Source organism: Nipponia nippon, unplaced genomic scaffold, assembly GCF_047370975.1.
Source record: "Nipponia nippon isolate SJK-2023a ecotype South Korea unplaced genomic scaffold, ASM4737097v1 scaffold_3, whole genome shotgun sequence".
Classification (NCBI taxonomy): domain Eukaryota; kingdom Metazoa; phylum Chordata; class Aves; order Pelecaniformes; family Threskiornithidae; genus Nipponia; species Nipponia nippon.
In genome coordinates this window covers 77,163,765-77,183,190 of record NW_028262347.1, presented here as the reverse complement: position 1 = coordinate 77,183,190, position 19,426 = coordinate 77,163,765, and the positions used below count along the sequence as shown (strand labels likewise).

Below are 19,426 nucleotides of genomic sequence, written 5' to 3'. Positions count from 1 at the left end.
ACTCCATTAGATTTTACTTTTCATTCTTATTCCTTATGGATGCCATGGCACATTGAAGAGTATCCTTTTCTTACAGTTATCTGCTGCACAATTTCACTCCCATCAGCCACTCCTTTTAGAGAATAGCTAAAATCTCTTACGTGCCTGATATGTCTGTAACTTGAATAAAGGAATTAGAGTGAAGCTGAGGCTAAATTAGGCATTACCATGCACCGGAGCACTAGCAGGGGGAGAAACTGCAGGGGAAAAATCCTGTGGAATGGTTTATACCTAAGAAAATATGAGAAGTGTTTATGAAGCTAGACCTATGTTTCTGGAGGATGATTACAATTCTGAGCATCTCAGATTTGTGTGACCAGTTTGAGACACTTGAGACTGAATTTTTAGGAGCCCAGTTCTCTGCATCTCAAGCCAGACACTGGAAGGCAGCAGTACTGAGAGCTGGAGAATACTCCTGACAGTTTGGTCCTCAGGGTAGTATTTTCAGAATCGACTCTGTGATTACAATGCATAAGCTCCTATCTTTCGCATTTCTCATAAAGTCACTCATTCTCAGTGTGATATGGCACCTCTATGAGGAAGGGAAGTCACTGAGATTTAAGCTGTTAAGTCACTTAAGGACATCTGTAATGCCTTTCTATGAAGAACACATGAATATTTAAAAAGAGCATTTCTTTTTCAAGGTATGATACAGATGCAAAAGGATATCTTACTCACCAAGAATTTTTACAGAAACTGGGGATAGAGCCTGCACCTGCTGACACAGGGCTCAGCAGACACATCACAGAAGACAGCTATGCACATTTACAAGCACATTATAACAATCAACAAAAGAAGCATTCAAAGCTGGAAGAGCAGCAGAAACAGCAAACTAAAGCTCTGCATGTAAGAGAAATTAAAAAGCAGATCAAGTAAGTTATTTATGAGTTTAGCATATAACTTCCTATGATTGTGTTTAGTTTGTTAAGATGACACTGTGTACAATACAAAAGTAATTTTACAAAAAAAAAAAAGACTCTGAAAAGGAGTCTCAGAAGGTGCTGGACCAAGCTCATCCATAGTGATATTCCCTTGAGTTGCTGGAGATAAGCCTAGCTCAGTGTGCACTGTGAGACTTTTTTAGTAGATATTCTCCATGGCTTATATTACTTATTTTACAGACTTTATGGCAGCATCTATACCGACAAATCGGAATGTCCAGAGACATTCGCAGACTCAGTCATCTGTGCTGCCTAGACTGCCAAAACAGTCCTCATCATGCTTTGGCCTGTGTCAGCTACTGTTTTGCCTGATCACTCCCAGCACCGTTTGGGAGCAAGAATGCTTCAAGGACTGTTCCTAAGAGGCAGTTTGCAGGCAGCTGCTCCCTTTTGGTGGCTAAGAAGGTTCACTAGCAGAGATGTGCTGGCTGGCCCCTGTGCCCGGAGCACTCCCTGGCCTGTTTATTGGTATCATCTCAGCTTGTGGTTCCAGTCCTAATGCTGCCATCAGCTCAGATTGAGGGAGAAGAGCAAGTGCAGTTTTTGTCACCCTGCAGGTCTTTTCTTCTCAGACTGCTTTGGGCAGCATAGACTTAGACCTACCTGATTACACTCAACAGGGGCTTTTCTTGCAGTTGGAATGGCTGGGCATGTAGGACACTCTGGTCCCATATTCTGCCCTGTCCCTTGGATGAGGGCCAAGTAGCAGTCACAGTTGGTTTCACATCCCTCTAGGAGCTAGTTAAATTATTAGTAAATGGCTTTGTAGATACGGCAAAAAACAGCCTCGACAAGGATGGACCCTGACTCCATATGACAGAAATAAGCATCTTGTCTCCAAGCAAGAGGAGTCTCTGCCTCAAACAAAATCAACACTCACAGAGTTAATAGGTCATTGCTCCTGAGAAGAGCATTTGACAAACAAATGACAAAATTATATCCTACTCAGAGTGGAGTCTAATGATCCATGCTTGCCCTAGTGAGTCAGCAGTGATTAGCCTGCTGCTGCTGTAGGATTCCTGCACCTGCCAGCAGACTGAGGCAGCAGGAGAACCCTCTGCCCCAGTACAGTGATGTTAAAACTTTATATTTCCAGGTTGTGGATAGACACCACCTGGATGCTTAACATGTTTTCTGCTTTTCTCTCTTCTCCTGAACTGTTGGGGGGGGGGGGTTGTGGTTTGGTTTGTTTTGTTTTTTTAGGACTATAAACCCTCAGGAGCAAATAACATGTAAAAATATACCCCCAAGAGCACAGATTTGCTTTCTTTTGTGCCCAGAAGGTGTCTGGACATTGTAGGAACTAATAAATTATTATTGATAAGAATGATAATTCCCCATTACATTGTTGGTAAAGCTGATACACTCATAAACAAAGAAGAGCAGCCTTATCTGGCAGATAAAGAGGCAGCTTGGGAAATCATTAGACAAAAAAAACCCCACAAAACACAGAGAGAAGCCTGTAAGCTAAGGCTTTTGCCTTCTTGCCCTGCTTTTTTAAATTCTGCTTTTCAGTATCCCAAATAGGCTGAAGGAATCAAGGGCAAAACTGTCCTTTCTTTTCAGTGTCACAACTCTCCCACCTGCATTGCAGCTCTCTGGCATAAACTGCACTTATGACACCCACAGGTATCAATGAGCATTCCACCTGTAAAAAATTGCATAATATACAACAGAGATGGTTAGGCAGCTGCTGTGTTGTAGGCATTGCTTATTACTGTATTTGTAACTGTCTGATGTGAAACTTGGGCCCTAACTGTCTCATAGTGGGCTCTTCCACTCCATTTTGTTGTACCAAACAGTTGTCTCTAGTCTTGCACTTGGATGAAGAGCTGTTTTGGTCAGGAACCTTCTATTTCTTTCCTGTTAGTGCAATGCCAAGTGCAAGGCGGCCCTGCCTCCAATGCTATAAATAAGAAGCAGCTCTGCAAGTAGGGAAGATGCTGTGCTGCAAGCAGAAATTATGCAGCGTGGCTCAGAGATGCAAATACTCATCCTGAAGCAGCTGGAGAGTAATTAAATCAAGGGGGAAGACATGCTGGGTAAAAATAAAACAGTCATGATGTGACACGCTGGCAGGTCCACATCATTTAGAATTATTTACTTTTGAGAACGTACCCTAACAACAACTATGTATATGGCAACAACACACAAATACATACATACAACTGCATAGCGATCGCTTAACTATACGTCGGAGGAGAACAGAAATTGGCAGACTGGGTCAAGTATAACTGTATTCAGTTACCTGCTAGCAACCAGAGCCAGATGTTTCTGGTTGAGGTGGAGCAGCCTTCGAATAGATGGACATTGAATATCCTGCCCCCTGCACTGGGGCTGTCTCATCCTGGGCAATGATGAAGCCTGCAGATGGGACTTGTATATCCTTTTCAAAAAATTATGTTCTAATTGTTTATTAGATTCTGGCTTTTCTTGATTTATATATGTAAGACATCCAGTTCTGTTTGTAATCTTTTGAAATTTCTGGCATCTGCAGCTTCCTTTGGGAATGACCTCACAGCTTAATCGCTCGTGGTCTGCAGAAATATGTCTTGTTATCGATTATTGCCACCTTTCAGTTCCTCAGAGTGTTCTCTTCTCATCTCCCACACTTCCTCACCCACCTCCTGGCCGGTGGGAGCAGTCCTGTGGTAGCAGTTCCTGTCTGGTTTTCTCTCTTGGAAAGCTGGAAGTGGAAGAGGAGTTGAATCCAGGCCTCTGAACTCCTCAGATTTCATGTAAGGCCCTGGAAAGCCCTAAATGTCTCTTAAGCCAGAGTTGTTGTCTGACAGATGAAATCCATCCGCGCGGTAGCTGTGAAGGCAGCAATCCAGCCGAGTGTCAGCCTTCTGCTCCAGGACCACCTAAGACAGCTCAGATACAGGTAGCACAGGTGGGCACCGTGCCCTTCCGCCATAAAGGTCAGCGTAAGGAGATCTGCTCTTGGTCAGGAAAACGGATGCAGTGGCTGCAAAAACCTAACCCTGGTGATCCACGTGGGTCTCAGCCCCCACTTCACTCTCAATGAGTTAGAAAACTGATCCCTTTCTCCTGTCAAATTTGGACTGGGAGAAGGTATTTGCCTGAGGTGTGTATTTGCTGGTTATAGGACCCACTTCAGCAGCACTGAGAGCAGTACCCACTCCCCCTTCTGTGATCTTGCTTAAGCCCTCTCATTTCTGTTTGCACAGTAGCTGCATCCAGCCTGTGCCCTTTCTTCTGGCTTTCTGCAAGGGCTGTGAACCTCACCCTAACAGCTCTGGAGCAGTTTCAGTGCCCTGTGATTACACACTGTGAGGCAGACAAAAGCTCTGGACATCTTACAATTCAAAACATACTGCTGTGCACTTTTTTTTTTTCCCTTTTGCTTTTGTTGTAACTCACAGGAACAAATCGCCCAAATTAGAAACAGACATTGAACAGTAGCTCTCCAGCTCTTCAAGAAAAATACAAAACATTTGCAAGAAAATATTATTTTTTGGCAATGTAGCTTGATCTATGGTTTTAATCCTCATTTTCTCCACACACCTGTTTACTGCTGTAAGTGGAACAATTACCACTCGGAAACCTTTTATCAGTCCAAAAATGTCGAATGCCTCAATTTTCCAAAAATATGACTCTCAAAAACTGTTTTGATGTTACTTCAGCCTTTACTTTCATTGGGAAGATTTAAGTGGAAGATGATAGTGGTGATGAAGAGTGCCACTGAAAGTAACACACAGTTGAAAAGGGTTCCAGAAACTTTCTGCAATGAGGGTACAATGTGGACCATATCACACCTTCAAAGCACACCCTTGCAAGATGGAAGGAGCAGTGCTAAATAGTCTTCCAGGGCTGGAGGAGATCAATCTTTCACTGAAATCACAAACTGCCCTTAGAGTGGTCAGCTGTTTTTGGCTTTTAGGCTGCTGTATCTTGCTTCTTAGGTGTGACTCTCTTGGTCTCTTACTGGGCCTCAGCACCCATCCTCCTCCACCATTGCCCCTTTGCGATCACTGTAAAGCTGTGGTTTTTAAACTGCGGCACATTACAGTAACTCAAAAAAAGCAAACCCTCTGTCAGGAGATTTTAGATTTGCTTCTCTGCTGGGAAGTCTGTAGGCTTCTGAACACAATAAAAGTTAAAACTCAGAGATGTAATTAGCAGATGTTGGATCTCTAGGGTCTCATATCTAAGATGAGGTTGAAGGAGTCTGAGCTGGTTAGCCAGTAATTAGATACGTGGAGATTCAAGACAGTAAAGCCAGCTTGAGTGCAATGCAAGTGCACTCTGACTGATGTGCACCCTCTGCAGCATATTTCTATGCTCTTTCCAATACAAGTCTTGCTTTGAGTGTAAACCAAGTACCACATGGTAACAGGAGCAGAATGTGAAAAAGAGGAAGGAATTAACTAGAAAAAAGAGATTTGAAAGTGAGAGAAAATGCGATCGCTCTTTAGGGGCTTTTAGAGACTCTAAAACACACTGGTAATATTGCAGTTTCCTTGAAAAGATTCACATCATGCTTTGAAACCTATATACAGTGGCTAGATTAATCATAAAGAAGCTCACAACTATTTTCTGGAATATTACAGGAGTAGGAGCTATCAAAGTTCTTAATAGCATGAAACCAAGCCAGGGTAAGAGGGCAATCCATGCAGCTACAGAAAGTAAGTTGAAGGAATATTGCACTCCCAAGGAAACTTGAACTTTTGAAAGACACAGGTTTCATATGAGAATGCAGAAGGAGGAATCCTTTGAAGAATTTTTAACTGGTCTTAAAATAACGGATCAGTCAAGTAGCTATGACTTTTTCAGAGATTCCATTTTAAGGGATCAGGTAGTGATTGGCATCAAAGATCCAAAGATACAGAAAAGATCCCAGGAAGGTAGGATCTGGAAAAAAAAAAAAAAAAGGATAGAAAAATCTGTTTAGTCAAGCTAGAACAGTCATAAGGGACAGTATGGAAATACTAGAAGGGGAGCAGGACATGCCATCTGTCAGGAAAAGAAACTAGGAGAGTTTTGAAGAGACTCTTCAGAGCTATCTGCAAGAAGTAGCCAAAGTGAAATTCACAGATTCGCATTATGTCCAGTTTAGAAATTCTGTGGCAGCTCTAAGAAACACAGTTATTTTGCAAGATCTTGCAACTGGAAGAGCAGAAGCAAAAGAGAATATCCTCCATATTCCCAGATCTATGTAATGGTGCACAAACCAACAATACAACAAAATACCATATAGAGATTCTGTGCAAAAGCTGCACAAGGGGGCTGCAGACTAAGAAAAAACACCTCTAAATTCAAAACTGGTGCTCAGTCAATGTTACCTCCAAACACACTGTAAAAAATCTGGCTCAGGAATCTCTACATATGAAGAAAGACTATTGAAACTGAGGATGTCTACTGAGAATCTAATTCCTACTAAAGGATTGTATGAACTTATATTGAAAAGTGAAGATAAACACAGTAGTTTATAGGCAGAAAGACCTAATATTTGGTCTAAAATATGCCTAGCCCAGGGCTTGGTTAAAGCAGTGAGTCTGATGAAGAAACCATAAACACAGGAGATGATAGGTACCCAGAAATCTTTAGTGTCAGAGACGAAGTAGGCACAGAACATAGAGCTGTATTTTTCATGGCAATGTGTGCTGCTAGGAACTTTCCTCTGGTTGTGAGAGAGAAGCTCGTAAAGGAGCTAGATTATATAGGAGTAATGGTGGCAAGTTTAAAAATGGAAGAGCCAATTAGCAGCAGGAAGACCAAAAGGCAAGTCACTGAGATTGCCCTTACATCCAATGGGGCTAAGTATACGTTTCAGGACAGACACTGTCCTATAAAGGATATTTTCAGGTAAAAGGACTGCATGTGTTTTTACAAATATTAATCAATTTTTACAAAAATTACAAATTCAGATTCTTCTGCTGGATTCAAGCACAATTCCTCACATAACAGGAGTTTAACACTATGTATTTTTAGACCAGTGTACAAGAGATTCTGCTTTCAAAGACTTCCTTTAGGCTTCAAGTCCATTCTTGAGTTTTCACAGGGAAGTGTAGGAAAAGCCATTCACTTGAAGCAACTGTGGCTGCTTAAATAGATACTGAAGATGTCAAGTAGAGAGAAAACCAGTAGGGAATCTGAAAAAAGTATCCAAGAGGGCCTGAGCAGTAGGATTAGACAGAAATGCAAATGTAAAGGCAGAGAAATAACATAAAAGATTAACTGTCAACAAGATAAAACAGAGTCATTGCAAATATGCCATCCACAGAGATAACAAGGGTGTCCAGAGGCCTGTTAGCACGTGAATGTTACATGAGAGTTCGTATCACACAGGCAATCTGTGCAAGTAGCTTTTGAGTTACTACACAAAATGGACATACTGGGCTGTAAATCTGGGAAAAGAATTCCCAGATTAAAGGCATTAATAAAGACAACTCCTGGCCTTATGTATATTGGCACTGGAAGACAGACAAAGTCTTCAAAAGACGGCTTACAGGCAGTATTATTGAAAAAATAATCAATGGAAATGTGTGGCCTGTGTTTCTAGGGCGCTTGTCAACACCATGATTTGAGGCACAGACTGAGAGAGCAGAGCCAGAGCTCTGCTCTCTGATAGTAAGAAATGTCACATATTTGTTTATTCACCTGTTATGGTCAGAGCTGAGACAAACCACTTTGTAGGCAAAAGAAAGACCAGCTTCCAGAATATAAAAACACTGTGACTTTTTAGTGTTTTGGGGTTTTTTTAGGTAAAACCATTCAATTTGACAATAAAGTTTAAGTTGCAGAAATAATTACTGGTCAAAAACATACTTTCTAGAGCATTCAAGAGGTCTGCTTTTGAAAACAACACAGAGAATGACATAGCATCTGGAAATAAAATTTTAAAACGTATTTTCCTATTTCAGAAGAAAGTGGGCTAGGTTTGGCAAGGCTGTACAGAAGATGACACAATGCAGAAAGTCGCGAAGGTTACCACGTGTTGCATAGCGAGGGCATTGCATACCAAGCCCATATGACCAATTCAGATCAGAGTTTTCTGTGTTTAGCAGCATATGCTTCAGAGGTAACAGCATAGTGATGTCAATGTGTTATGATCTGATGTGCATCACAGAGTACAGGACACTCACAAGGCTGTTGAAAAATGTGAGAGAGAAGACCATATGTTGATTCTTCTGAACCTGTTGTAAGTATCTGACTTGGGCATTAACGTGAAATTGCATTTGGATGGAATTTAACTTCAGAACACGTTACGGCATGCGCTAATGCTCTATTTGTTTGGGTATGGAGTCCCAGAAATTTCGTCTAGCAATGGTGCCCTGTTCAGCAGCTCAGACCTGAAATCATTTGTAAGGAATGAGGTATATCCAGATATCCTGAATACAACGGTGAGCTGAGTTAAAACTGTTAAAAAACAATTCAAGCAAGCCATGAAGCTGAGAAGTGATTCATACTTTCACTGAACTTGAGAGGAATATGGTTGAAAAATGGTTTCTGGCCAGCTGAAATTGGTTAAGCAGAGAGTCCCAGTACTCCCAATTTAGTCCATATAACAGTGGAAGGTACAATGGGTCTGAAGTATATAATAAATTGCTCACAGCCCACCTAAATCATATCATAATTCAGATTTTTTAAGGTAGGTGATGCTGTTTGCATACACCATGGTGTTTCCTGGACCCTGAGGGCTGTGGGAAAATTGCTCATTGTTCATATGAAGGACAAAGTCCAAAAGGGCAGAGTCTTAGGAGAAACAACTGGCAAGGAAAATGCATTGTTCTTGTAAAGGCTGTACTGAACTTACTGCTTCTTGAAAACAAACGGAAAAACAAGGATTCTGCAATGCTGTGAGAGGAAAGACAGCACCAGTAAATGCAGCTGAGACCAGATGCCTCTGAGGAGATCCATGAGAATCTGCAGAGCTCTGCAAAGACTTACTGAGTATTGCTAAAAAGCATATGAGATTTAGCATGTCCCATGTTAGCCTTATAACAACTGATTACACACCTGAGGGATGGGATGCCATCCAGAGGGACCTGGACAAGCTTGAGAAGTGGGCCCATGTGAACATCATGAGGTTCAACAAGGCCAAGTGCAAGGTCCTGCACCTGGGTCAGGGCAACCTCCGCTATCAATACAGGCTGGGGGATGAAGGGATTGAGAGCAGCCCTGAGGAGAAGGACTTGGGGGTACCTGTGGATGAAAAGCTGGACATGAGCTGGCAATGTACGTTCGCAGCCTAGAAAGCCAACCATATCCTGGGCTGCATCAAAAGAAGTGTGGCCAGCAGGTCGAGGGAGGTGATTCTGCCCCTGTACTCCACTCTCCTCAGACCCCACCTGGAGTACTGCGTCCAGCTCTGGGGTCCCCAAAATAAGACGGACATGAACCTGTTGGAGCGAGTCCAGAGGAAGGCCACAAAAATGATCAGAGGGATGGAACACCTCTCCTATGAGGACAGGCTGAGGGAGCTGGGGTTGTTCAGCCTGGAGAAGAGAAGGCTCTGGGGAGACTTTATTGTGGCCTTTCAGTACTTAAAGGGAGCTTATTAGAAAGATGGGGATAAACTTTTTGGTAGGGCCTGTTGCGATAGGACAAGGGGTAATGGTTTTAAACTAAAAGAGGGTAGATTTAGACTAGATTTAAGGAAGAAATTTTTTACGGTGAGCATGGTGAAACACTGTAACAGGCTGCCCAGAGAGGCGGTAGATGCCCCATCCCTGGAAACAGTCAAGGTCAGGGTGAACGGGGCTCTGAGCAACCTGATCTAGTTGAAGATGTCCCTGCTCATTGTAGGGGGATTGGACTAGATGACCTTTGAAGGTCCCTTCCAACCCAAACTATTCTATGACTATTCTATGAGGCACATGGCTGAATATGAGCCAGCAGTGTGCCCAGGTGGCTAAGAAGGCCAACAGCGTCCTGGGCTTGCCTCAGAAATAGCGTGGCCAGCAGGACCAGGGAAGTGATCGTCCCCTTGTACTTGGCACTGGTGAGGCCGCACCTCAAATACTGTGTTCAGTTTTGGGCTGCTCACTACAAGAAGGACATCGAGGTGCTGGAGTGTGTCCAAAGAAGGGCAACGAAGCTGGTGAAGGGTCTAGAGCACAAGTCTTATGAGGAGCGGCTGAGGGAGATGGGGTTGTTTAGTCTGGAGAAGAGGAGGCTGAGGGGAGACCTTATTGCTCTCTACAACTACCTGAAAGGAGGTTGTAGTGAGGTGGGGGTCGGTCTCTTCTCCCAAGTGACAAGTGATAGGATGAGAGGAAACGGCCTCAAGTTGCACCAGGGGAGGTTTAGGCTGGATATTAGGAAAAACTTCTTCACCGAAAGAGTAGTCAGGCATTGGAACAGGCTGCCCAGGGAAGTGGTTGAGTCTCCATCCCTGGAGGTATTTAAAAGACAGGTAGAGGTGGTGCTTAGGGACATGGTTTAGTGGTGGACTTGGCAGTGCTAGGTTAATGGTTGGACTTGATAATCTTAAAGGTCTTTTCCAACCTAAATGATTCTATGATTCTATATGATTCTCTGATTATATTCCTACAAAGGAGAAAATGTAAGGCTCGGGTGCTGACTGACTGACGGTGGCTTAACAAGGAGCAGAGTGAACTGGTCTGAGCTGTTAAATCCACAGACAGACTTGGCGAGAGGCTGAGGCAATGAATCATGCTTGATTATGTCAGTTACACTGTTGAACTCTGTTATCACTGTAATAAGCCTTTTATACTACAAATCCTGACTCTCTAACGAACCCAGCCTCCACGCTCTGTACGCTAGGGCTGTCAGAAAGACCAATCCCAGAGCAAAAGGAGTGCAGCTGTAGGTATTAACCCAGATCTAAACTTGTCTTTTTTGCTATAAGGGTATCATCTTGTAAGTGCCAAATATATGTACATAATTTATGTATACTTGGTAATCTGCATCAAGATGTAATCCACAACTATTTTAACTTACATTAATCTTAAGTGACTTTGCTAATTGAAGACATGCAGTAAGGAAAGATGTTTGTGCCTGCCTTGTCCTCTTGAGCCAAAATGCAGAGAGGCTCTTGTTGAATCAAGGGGCAGAGAGGGATATCGCTTTGGTTTCCAAAGCTTGATCAAAAGGACCCTGATGTCAGTGAAGTATAAGTGACAAAATAAAGTGGGAGGAAGAGTCAAGATTTTGAGGCCTCACTTAGATCATGTGTAAGAAATGATAAATATCTCAGAGACATTTTAAGGTGCTGATCCAAAGTCCACATGAGTCAGCAGAAGCTCTGCACTTCTTCCCTTGGGCATGGATCAGGCCCTGCACTACTCCAGGTTTTGCTCAGGTGTTAGTTCTTACTAGTCAAAGTTTCAGAATCCTCAAATTGCAGAAAGTATGCGGCCAAACCTTTATCATTTTAACAACAGTACTAAATATTTTGTAACTCCGATCTGTACAGGCTTTAAAAGAGAGCACTATGTTTTGTAGCTGCAGTTCTGAACTGGGAGAGTAACCAGTTAATCACCCAAGGATCATTTGTTTACAATGGCAGGCTTGAGCCATGCAATTCCATGTGCAAATTAAAAGGGGGGGGGGTGGGTTTGAGGTTTATTTGTGAACAATTTGGCAGTCTTTGAATAAATTATATGAACTTATCATGCACAAATAAGCTCAAAATCTTTCTCCACCCCTATTTTGTATATTCGTTTGCATCGGTTTTGTCTGATTTAGCAAAGGAGCTAAAATAAACATCTGCTCTCTTTCAGGGATAAATTTAGGGATTACTTCCAAGATTTCAATAAGGCCTTTCATAAAGTGGATAAAAATAGAGATGGCTATGTAACAGTATGTGACCTGCACAGGATCCTACAAGAATTCAACTATTACCTTGATCATGATCAGTTCAATAGTCTTCTAAACAGGTTTGTATTATTATCTCCTAAGCACCTCTTCGGTCACACCCAGCAAAGCCTATAAGCTTCTACTTAGTGTTAAGCATGTAAGAAGCTCTGTTAAAACTAATGGAGATACCCACATGCTTAAAACTAAATATAAGTGAAAAATCTTTTTAGTTAATGCATTGATTCCGCAGGTAATGAGAGTGAAATGGCTTCTTACATAAAAAAGTATGCTTTGAGTATGTGTATTTGTTTGCTAGTTTGTTTTATTTATTTATTTTCAATTTAATAGAACGAGTGTGTGAAACAGATCCTGTTCAAACTAGAAAGAGAATTAAATCAGGTTATAAAATAGCAATAATTTTCAAATGATTCAATGCTGCTGCCATGCAAAACTATCCTTTTAATTCTCTGTGATAATATGAGTAAGTAGAAAAATCTCTTTTGTAGAGGCTGAAGAACACAAAGGACCTGCTCCAACACTAGGTTTCTGGGGTTCTCTGCACCAAACAGTCCCCCAAAGGTCATATGCCTGGCAGCACTGGGTTTTGTTCGCCAGAGCCTGCCAGACCAGACTCTTTTTTGAAATAAAATTAACAAAGTCTTTTCACAGTTCACCTTTAATTGGGTGATCAACTTTTTCTGAATTGAAACCTTAATAGGAATCTGCTGCTTGTTTCTTTCTCAAAGACCTCTTGATGATAAACACCTCCATTCATTGTAATTTTGTGCAGATTATTCCTTTCTTGATCCAAAATAGTCTTTTCTAAATAATACAGAGTAGATTAGCATATGCATTTAGTTTTATTACTAAAATTTTAATGCCCACATGGCAATTTATTTCTCCACTGAAATGGTGTTGATTATTTCCTTTTCCACACACTGTCTCCAATATTGGAGCCAGCTTGACACGGGTAGTATGTGGGAGTGCTGTGCAGCTGCAAGATGCAAAATCAGGGCTCTTGAATATTTTTTTTCTTACTAGCAGATATGGGGTCTATAGTTAATTTCTTTTCCAGCCTGTTTTATAAAGCTTCCTCTTTGTTTTAGTGGCTCTCCCCATTAATTAGACATTCTTGTAACTGGATATTCTGGTGATTGGTGGCTGAGGCATTGGTCCCCAGTGATTTACTGTGGAAACAGATGATAAAAGTACGTTACAGTAATTCAGTTTTAAACAAGAAAATCAGGGTTGTGTAGTGGGGCCGTCTCCTCTGTCAAGTCTTGCCTCCTTAGGACTTGCCTTGACCATAATTCTAACAAAAAAGCTGAATGCAAGACGAAAAAGAGTCCAGCCTTTCCCCTACAACATAGGAATTGTCTACCTAATACGTGTGTAAAGAATCTATAGTTCTGATAATTGGCCATAAAATTATTAAAGTCTATTAAAAACCTCTCCATAGATGGTAACTGTAAGGTCAATCTGGAATAATTTTATGGGAGCCAATGGATCTACATCAAAAACACCCAACATATGCGGTAGTCTGGAGACTCTCTGATTGTCTTTCAATGATAGGAAATTCCATAAACTGACTGCACTGGCTTTATACTGGGGAAGAGAGAGCAGAGCAAGCCCCTGCTACTGTATCCCTTGTGGTGATGAACTTTACAGGCTCATTAGATGGGTTTGAAGTCCTTGTTTAAAATATACCAGGTGTCTTTTCATTAAGTGGTCACAAGTCACAGGACACTGGAGGAAAGTAGCTTTTCCTGTAAGGGTTAGTGCTATTCATCTTGTCTTAGTCTTTCACGCTAAATAACTTTTATTTTCACATATTTTCCGCGTATGTGAAGCTTGCCTTAATTCCAGTCTTTTTATGGTAAAACATCTTGGAATAAAAATTACTTTAGTTTGGTAACAAAGTCCTCTGCAAAAAAAAAAAAAAATTCCTCAAATCATATGCAAGAGCTCATCTTTCCCCATGCTGATATTTGATGCAAAAATATATTCACTGTTGTTACCCGGAGCTATCTGTAGTCAGCTCTGTAACCCACTGAATTTCCGATGTGACAGAACACGAAATTCCCCAGTGTCTGTGATCCAGCAGATGTTTCAGCTGACAGACGGAAATTCGGCAAGTTGTGAGTGCAGCCTGCAGAGCCCGCGGGCTGGGCTCCCAGGTACAGCCTGACCACAGGTGATCAGAAGAGAAACCCTCACCGGACACAGTGTGCCACGAGTCAATGTGGCAGCCCTCTGTGCAGCTCAGTGGACACACCAAAGGAGGGAGGGCCAGTGCCTGAGACAGAGTGAGGCTGAGTCCTGCCAAGAGCCTGTAAAATAGTTCTCTAGTGGCCTGCCAAACCATGCAGAGCGAAGTACAGGTTGAGAGGGAAGGCAAGCCCTTCTATCACAAACGTAAGGAGAAGCATTGTATGGAACCTGGTTTAGTTTCCTCCCCTGTGGTAGAGAAATCGTGAGTGAGTATAGAACTGTGCTGGTACATCCATGAAACGTATCACGAAGCGGTACTGGATGTCCTAGCTCGTGTCTGGTAACAGCTTACCAGGCTGTATGTGGCTTCTTTCTCTCAGAATTGTAATGATCATGACATATTGGGAGGCTTAAGCAGCACTTCAGCATCTGTGAATCAAAAGTATTTTTGTAAAGCAGAAAGTTAAGGGAAAGCACCGGCACGTAGCACAAGGAACATCTACTCTTCAACAGAGTCTATCAGACTGCGTTTACACTGTGACATGAAAAGGAGATTCAGGGTCAAGGTTGGGAGCCTACGTGTCCTCTGGCCACATTGGGGATGGTAAGCTCAGCAGGAGGTTGTGACCGAAATACTGTGCTGTGCTTAAAAAGCACAAAATTAATGCTGATGGACTGGAAGGTTGTGCACTCAGGCCAGGCTAAAGCAGGCCTCCTCTTGAGCATCTCAAGATTGGCCTGGATCTGCATCTGAGAGTGCAGTTGCATCCAATTGATCAGATTGGTGGCTTAGACCCAAGAAGGAGCCTGGGCTGAACTAACAGGATTTATACACTGACAGCACAAGCATACTCTGAAGTGCTGCTGCAGTACAAATAATACATCATAATAATTAATCACTACAGACAACAGCGAGATAATTATTTAAAATCATTGATATCTCATTCTGTGTTTTTCCCTTAGCTTAGGAATCAGCATTCATGACAGCAAGCTCTCTTATTTTGATTTCCTGAGAGCAATTGATGATGGCAGAGCATCTAAATACCAACAGAGACAAAAGCAGGCTGCACCACCTGCAAGCTTTGCAGCGCTCAGCTTAGAACAGACCCTAATTAAGATAAAAGAAATAGTTGCATCATCTTATGATTTGTTGTACAAGGTAAGTTTCATGTGGTCACCGCATCTTATTTAATCTCTATTTTTTTCTGCCTGGCTGGGGACTAACCCAAAGGTTTCAAAACTTTTCTGCTATTATTTGAGTGCTACCAACAACCTTGGCCTGTGTAGAAAGAGCATCTTCTGACAACTGCAGACTTTTTAACTGATTGTATTCTGGTAACTCCACAAAACAAGCATATCAAACCAAGCCTAGAGGTTTTGTGAAGATAGGATTGGAAAGGAAAAAGCAAATAGCAAATTACCAGGACCCTTCCTCTCTTCCCCAAACCTCTTTTCCTCCTCCAGTTGTCTGTAAATTGTGTCCCAAGCATGTAAATATCACGTCTTTCAAATAGCTCGGTTCAGTTTCCTAAGCTGAGACTTATTATATGTGGATATAATGTGCGACTGCAGGCAGGCATTATGGTTTTATCAGTGTGAGATGAAAGGATCACGCAGTAACTGAGGATACAGACATATGATCAGATGTGAGCACATTATAGTGGCTGCAGAAGTTAGCACCTGTCAGCTGGGGCTCTGCAACTATCTGTATTTATGCTCTTGGCCACTTCTGACACTGACACAGACAGATAAGGTGCATTAGCTATTGAGCAGCAAGTTTCCTGTTTTTTCCACCTGTGAAATGAGAAAAATAAAAATAACCACTTCTGTCTAGAATTTTGAAAGCCCTGAATGAAAAAACGCTGTGTATTAAGCAGTCTTAGACTGTTGTGTTGGAGTCTACTGAAATGCAGCAGCCTCTAGACTAAATAATTCTTGATGCCACAGTAAGATTGTTTTCAAGCATGGGAAAGAATAATCGAAAAGACCTTGAAGAAAACATTCCTTTCACAAAGAACCATAGAGCCATCTCATCTGCACCTGCAGTTTCAGGTCCAGTTTAAGCTCATGGCTTTAGAGGCGGGCTTATGCTTGCAAAGATGGTCTCGCTACCCCTGTGTCCCCAGCAATGTGGTCCTCCCGCCTGCCTTGTGTCAAAAGCAGCACTCGTCTTCCTGCCCAATGACCCGGGTCAGGGAACTTCAACCTGACAAAAGCCTCATCAGTTGTGTGTGGCCACAGGACAGCTGCTGCCCGCCCAAGGGAGGGGAAGGGAACAGTGGCTAGGAAGACGATGGGGGCAGAAATTCCCTGTCATCAATGGCTGCATTTCTGAAATCTCAATCTGTGGACTCTGTCCTGCAGTTAAAAATAACACAGGCTTCCAACAAAGATGTCACTAGTGAAGTCACTGGTACAAGCACCCCAAAAAAAAGTAGTACCATGGGACATGCTGTTTCTTTACAAAAATCTCTTTTCACACTATTTGGAGACTCCTGGGACATTTGCAGACTTATTGGGGTCATGTTCCCACTTTTGGCCAGATAAACTAACTCTTGAACAGGGTACTGAAATATTTATATAATCACTTTACATTTTTCATAGTAAGGGGAAAAAAAATCCTTCCTGTGCTCTGCATTATTGAAATAAGAAATAGATAAATTCAATAGCAGAGGTTAGTGTTTGTTAAACTTTATTAGAAGACAGTATCTGTCCTCTCATCCCTGTGCATCTTGGGAATGGAGAAGGTCACAGTTCTGTCTGCTGAGGATATAATTTGAAAATGACTTTTGGCATGAACAAATTGTCCATTTAGTCTTTTAGGATACCATTTGGTGGTTAATATAACTTCAGGGACCAAGGGATTTTCTCCATGGAGAGCCAGACTTTGTCCACCATGCTATGGAAAAGCAGAACGTTTTCTCATCTCCCTTACATGAGAAACTAAGGAAGTTCTCAATTTTCTTCTGAGCCATTTTTTGAGTAATAGTTGCTGCCACCTATGTGATGGAGGATTTTAATGACATAAGCTTATAACAAAATATTTTGTTAGAAGGAGGCAGATCTGAAAGCACAGTTCCTAGAGTCCAGCTAGTTGGAAAAAAAGAAACCATCACATCCCATCCACAGCATTTCTGCAACTGAATACAGACCTTTGAAGTTTCAGAACAAATAGTTTAAGAGTTCAGGTGGATCCTCTCTGTCAGTATAATAATTTCCCATTCATTTTCACCATACTCAGTACAATGCATACTATATACTCAATGCTTTGTTTTTCCCATAACTTTCAGTATGTAAGCAAAGATGAAACTTTCATATTAAGTTACAGAATCCTCTTTAGTGATCAAAGGATTCCTTTCCAATGTCCTTTGGATATGGTAGCATTTGTTTTGCCAGTAGATGTGGTTCATGTACATTAAAATATACATTTCTAAACCCATTATTTGTAACAGTTCTAATGCTAAAACATAAAAATTGCTGTATTACACCAACATGCTATAGTGTTAGCAGACTAATAGGACTTTAACCTGAAGTTTTGAAAAGTGTAATATTCATTTACATTCATGGAATCAGTGATTTATATGTGCAGCATCATAAATAAGGGGCAGAATAAAACAAGGGGGCATGGTAAGTTAGTATCAGCCAGGCAGAATGAGAGTTGATATAACCCACAACTCTTCTAGACCTTGGTATTTCTGCCACTCGTTTGGACTACTCTCTTGCATGCCTTCTGCTGCAACTGTGCTAAACTTAATCTTTTTCCCCTGGAAAACCTTTGGAAAATTCCCATGAAGAACAGGCTGGGCATTTTGTGCAAGGGAGGATAAGAAGAGAGCAAGGAAGCCTTCAGGATGAGCTGGAGCTAATGAGGATGGAGGACTATCGAGCCCTTTAGGGAGTAGAAAGCAAACTTGCCCCGCCAGGGACAAAGGGGACAGTCATTTGGGGCGGGGGGGAACAAAAGGCAAATTAAATGTGCCCAGGTGAGTTTAATTTAAAATATTTTGATTAAAATTATTTAAGGCAGCCCTTAAATATTTTTGTTTGCTTCCTCTCTTATCTTAATGACTACTTTTTCTGGAGTGTTTGGATACTTGATATAATGCCTTTTTGCTTTTACTGAAGGTTGTTGTTTATTTCCATATTTATATTTACATGTGGTACAGAAATACAGGCTATTTTTGGCTTATTTCAACAATTGCATCTCATTTTTAAAAGAAAGGAAAGCTTCAAACTAAGTCAGGTTCTGAGAACTGTGTTTTGTTTCTTCTTGTACAAAATACCTGCAAGTAAAAGGCATATGGGTCTCAGGTATTTCCAGGTGAACTGTGAAATGGTTGCTAAAAAAGACTTCTCTTTTGGAAGGTCTGGGTTTGCTTAAATAATTTGAATTCTTGCTTCTCAGGCATTTTCTCTATTTGATAAAGAAGGCACTGGAGTAATTAAAGCACTGGAATTTCAGCAAGTACTTGACCATTTCTGCTTTAAATTATCAGACAGACAGTTCAGGCACCTTCTCAAGAACCTTAACCTTTGTGAGGACTTCACAGTAGACTGGAAAGTTTTCCTGAAAAACATAAATCCCCTCATAGAGGTAAGAAGAGCTACCAAGCTATAATATATTTCTTTAAAAGATACGATCTGATGTGTTAGAAGTGACTGACTGACTGACTAACTGAGCACGCAAAATTCACATATCTTTCTGTTGATCTCAGTTGAACTCCACTGAAGCCCTTGTCTCCTTATAAAAGGCTCTCAGAAGTTAAGTCTTGCACTCATGTAGATTGAGCGCTGTACATGTGGCAAGCTGAAAGCATGACCACAGATACAGCCAGATTGCCCCAGTGGGGTGACATAGGATGTGGGATATCCAAATATGCCCAGTGATCCCTGACCTGCCTAGATGGACTGGCAGGGGCTGGACAGAAAAGTGAGTGGAGTGGGAAGCCCACCAGGTTCTTGGTGCCAAACAGTAATAGCAGCGTAGATGTAGCAGGACGGTCAAACACAGAGATTAGTCAAGAGCAGAGAAAATCTTCACTGCAGCCATGGACAGAGTCTTCTGATGCTCTGAATATGCATGTCGCCACAACTCAAATAAAACTAGAGTTGCCGTTTCTCTGTGGCAGAGGTTTGTGTCCACAGTGCCCCCCTTGGAGTCGTTCACTTGGTGCAGACTGCAGGAACAGATCCTTCAGTTCATAATCACATCCTTTTATCAGCTCAGCAATCCTTACCATGTTTGTAAATAAAGGAACATTATCACAAAGTGTAAGTAAAAGAAGTCTCTGTCTTCTTTTAATTTCACAGTCCTTCCCTTTTCCCTGGCTTCTCCCCTCTTAGTCTGCCTTAGCCAGCGGGACGTGGGTATAAGTAGATCTGAGGGTGCAGGAGTCCAAATGACATTACTTACAGCTCATTTCTGAACTTGGCTAAGGATGTGAAAG

The 19,426-nt window shown here is 41.8% G+C and overlaps 1 protein-coding gene across 1 annotated transcript in view; it reads left to right on the top strand.

The window, feature by feature from the left end:
* The window catches only part of EFCAB6 (EF-hand calcium binding domain 6), a 108,916-nt gene that overhangs the window by 68,888 nt on the left and 20,602 nt on the right, over nucleotides 1-19,426 (top strand). Inside the window, 4 exon segments of the mRNA XM_087766019.1 lie at nucleotides 684-911; nucleotides 11,693-11,848; nucleotides 14,943-15,138; nucleotides 18,385-18,573. Coding sequence (XP_087622145.1) covers nucleotides 684-911; nucleotides 11,693-11,848; nucleotides 14,943-15,138; nucleotides 18,385-18,573 — 769 coding nt within the window.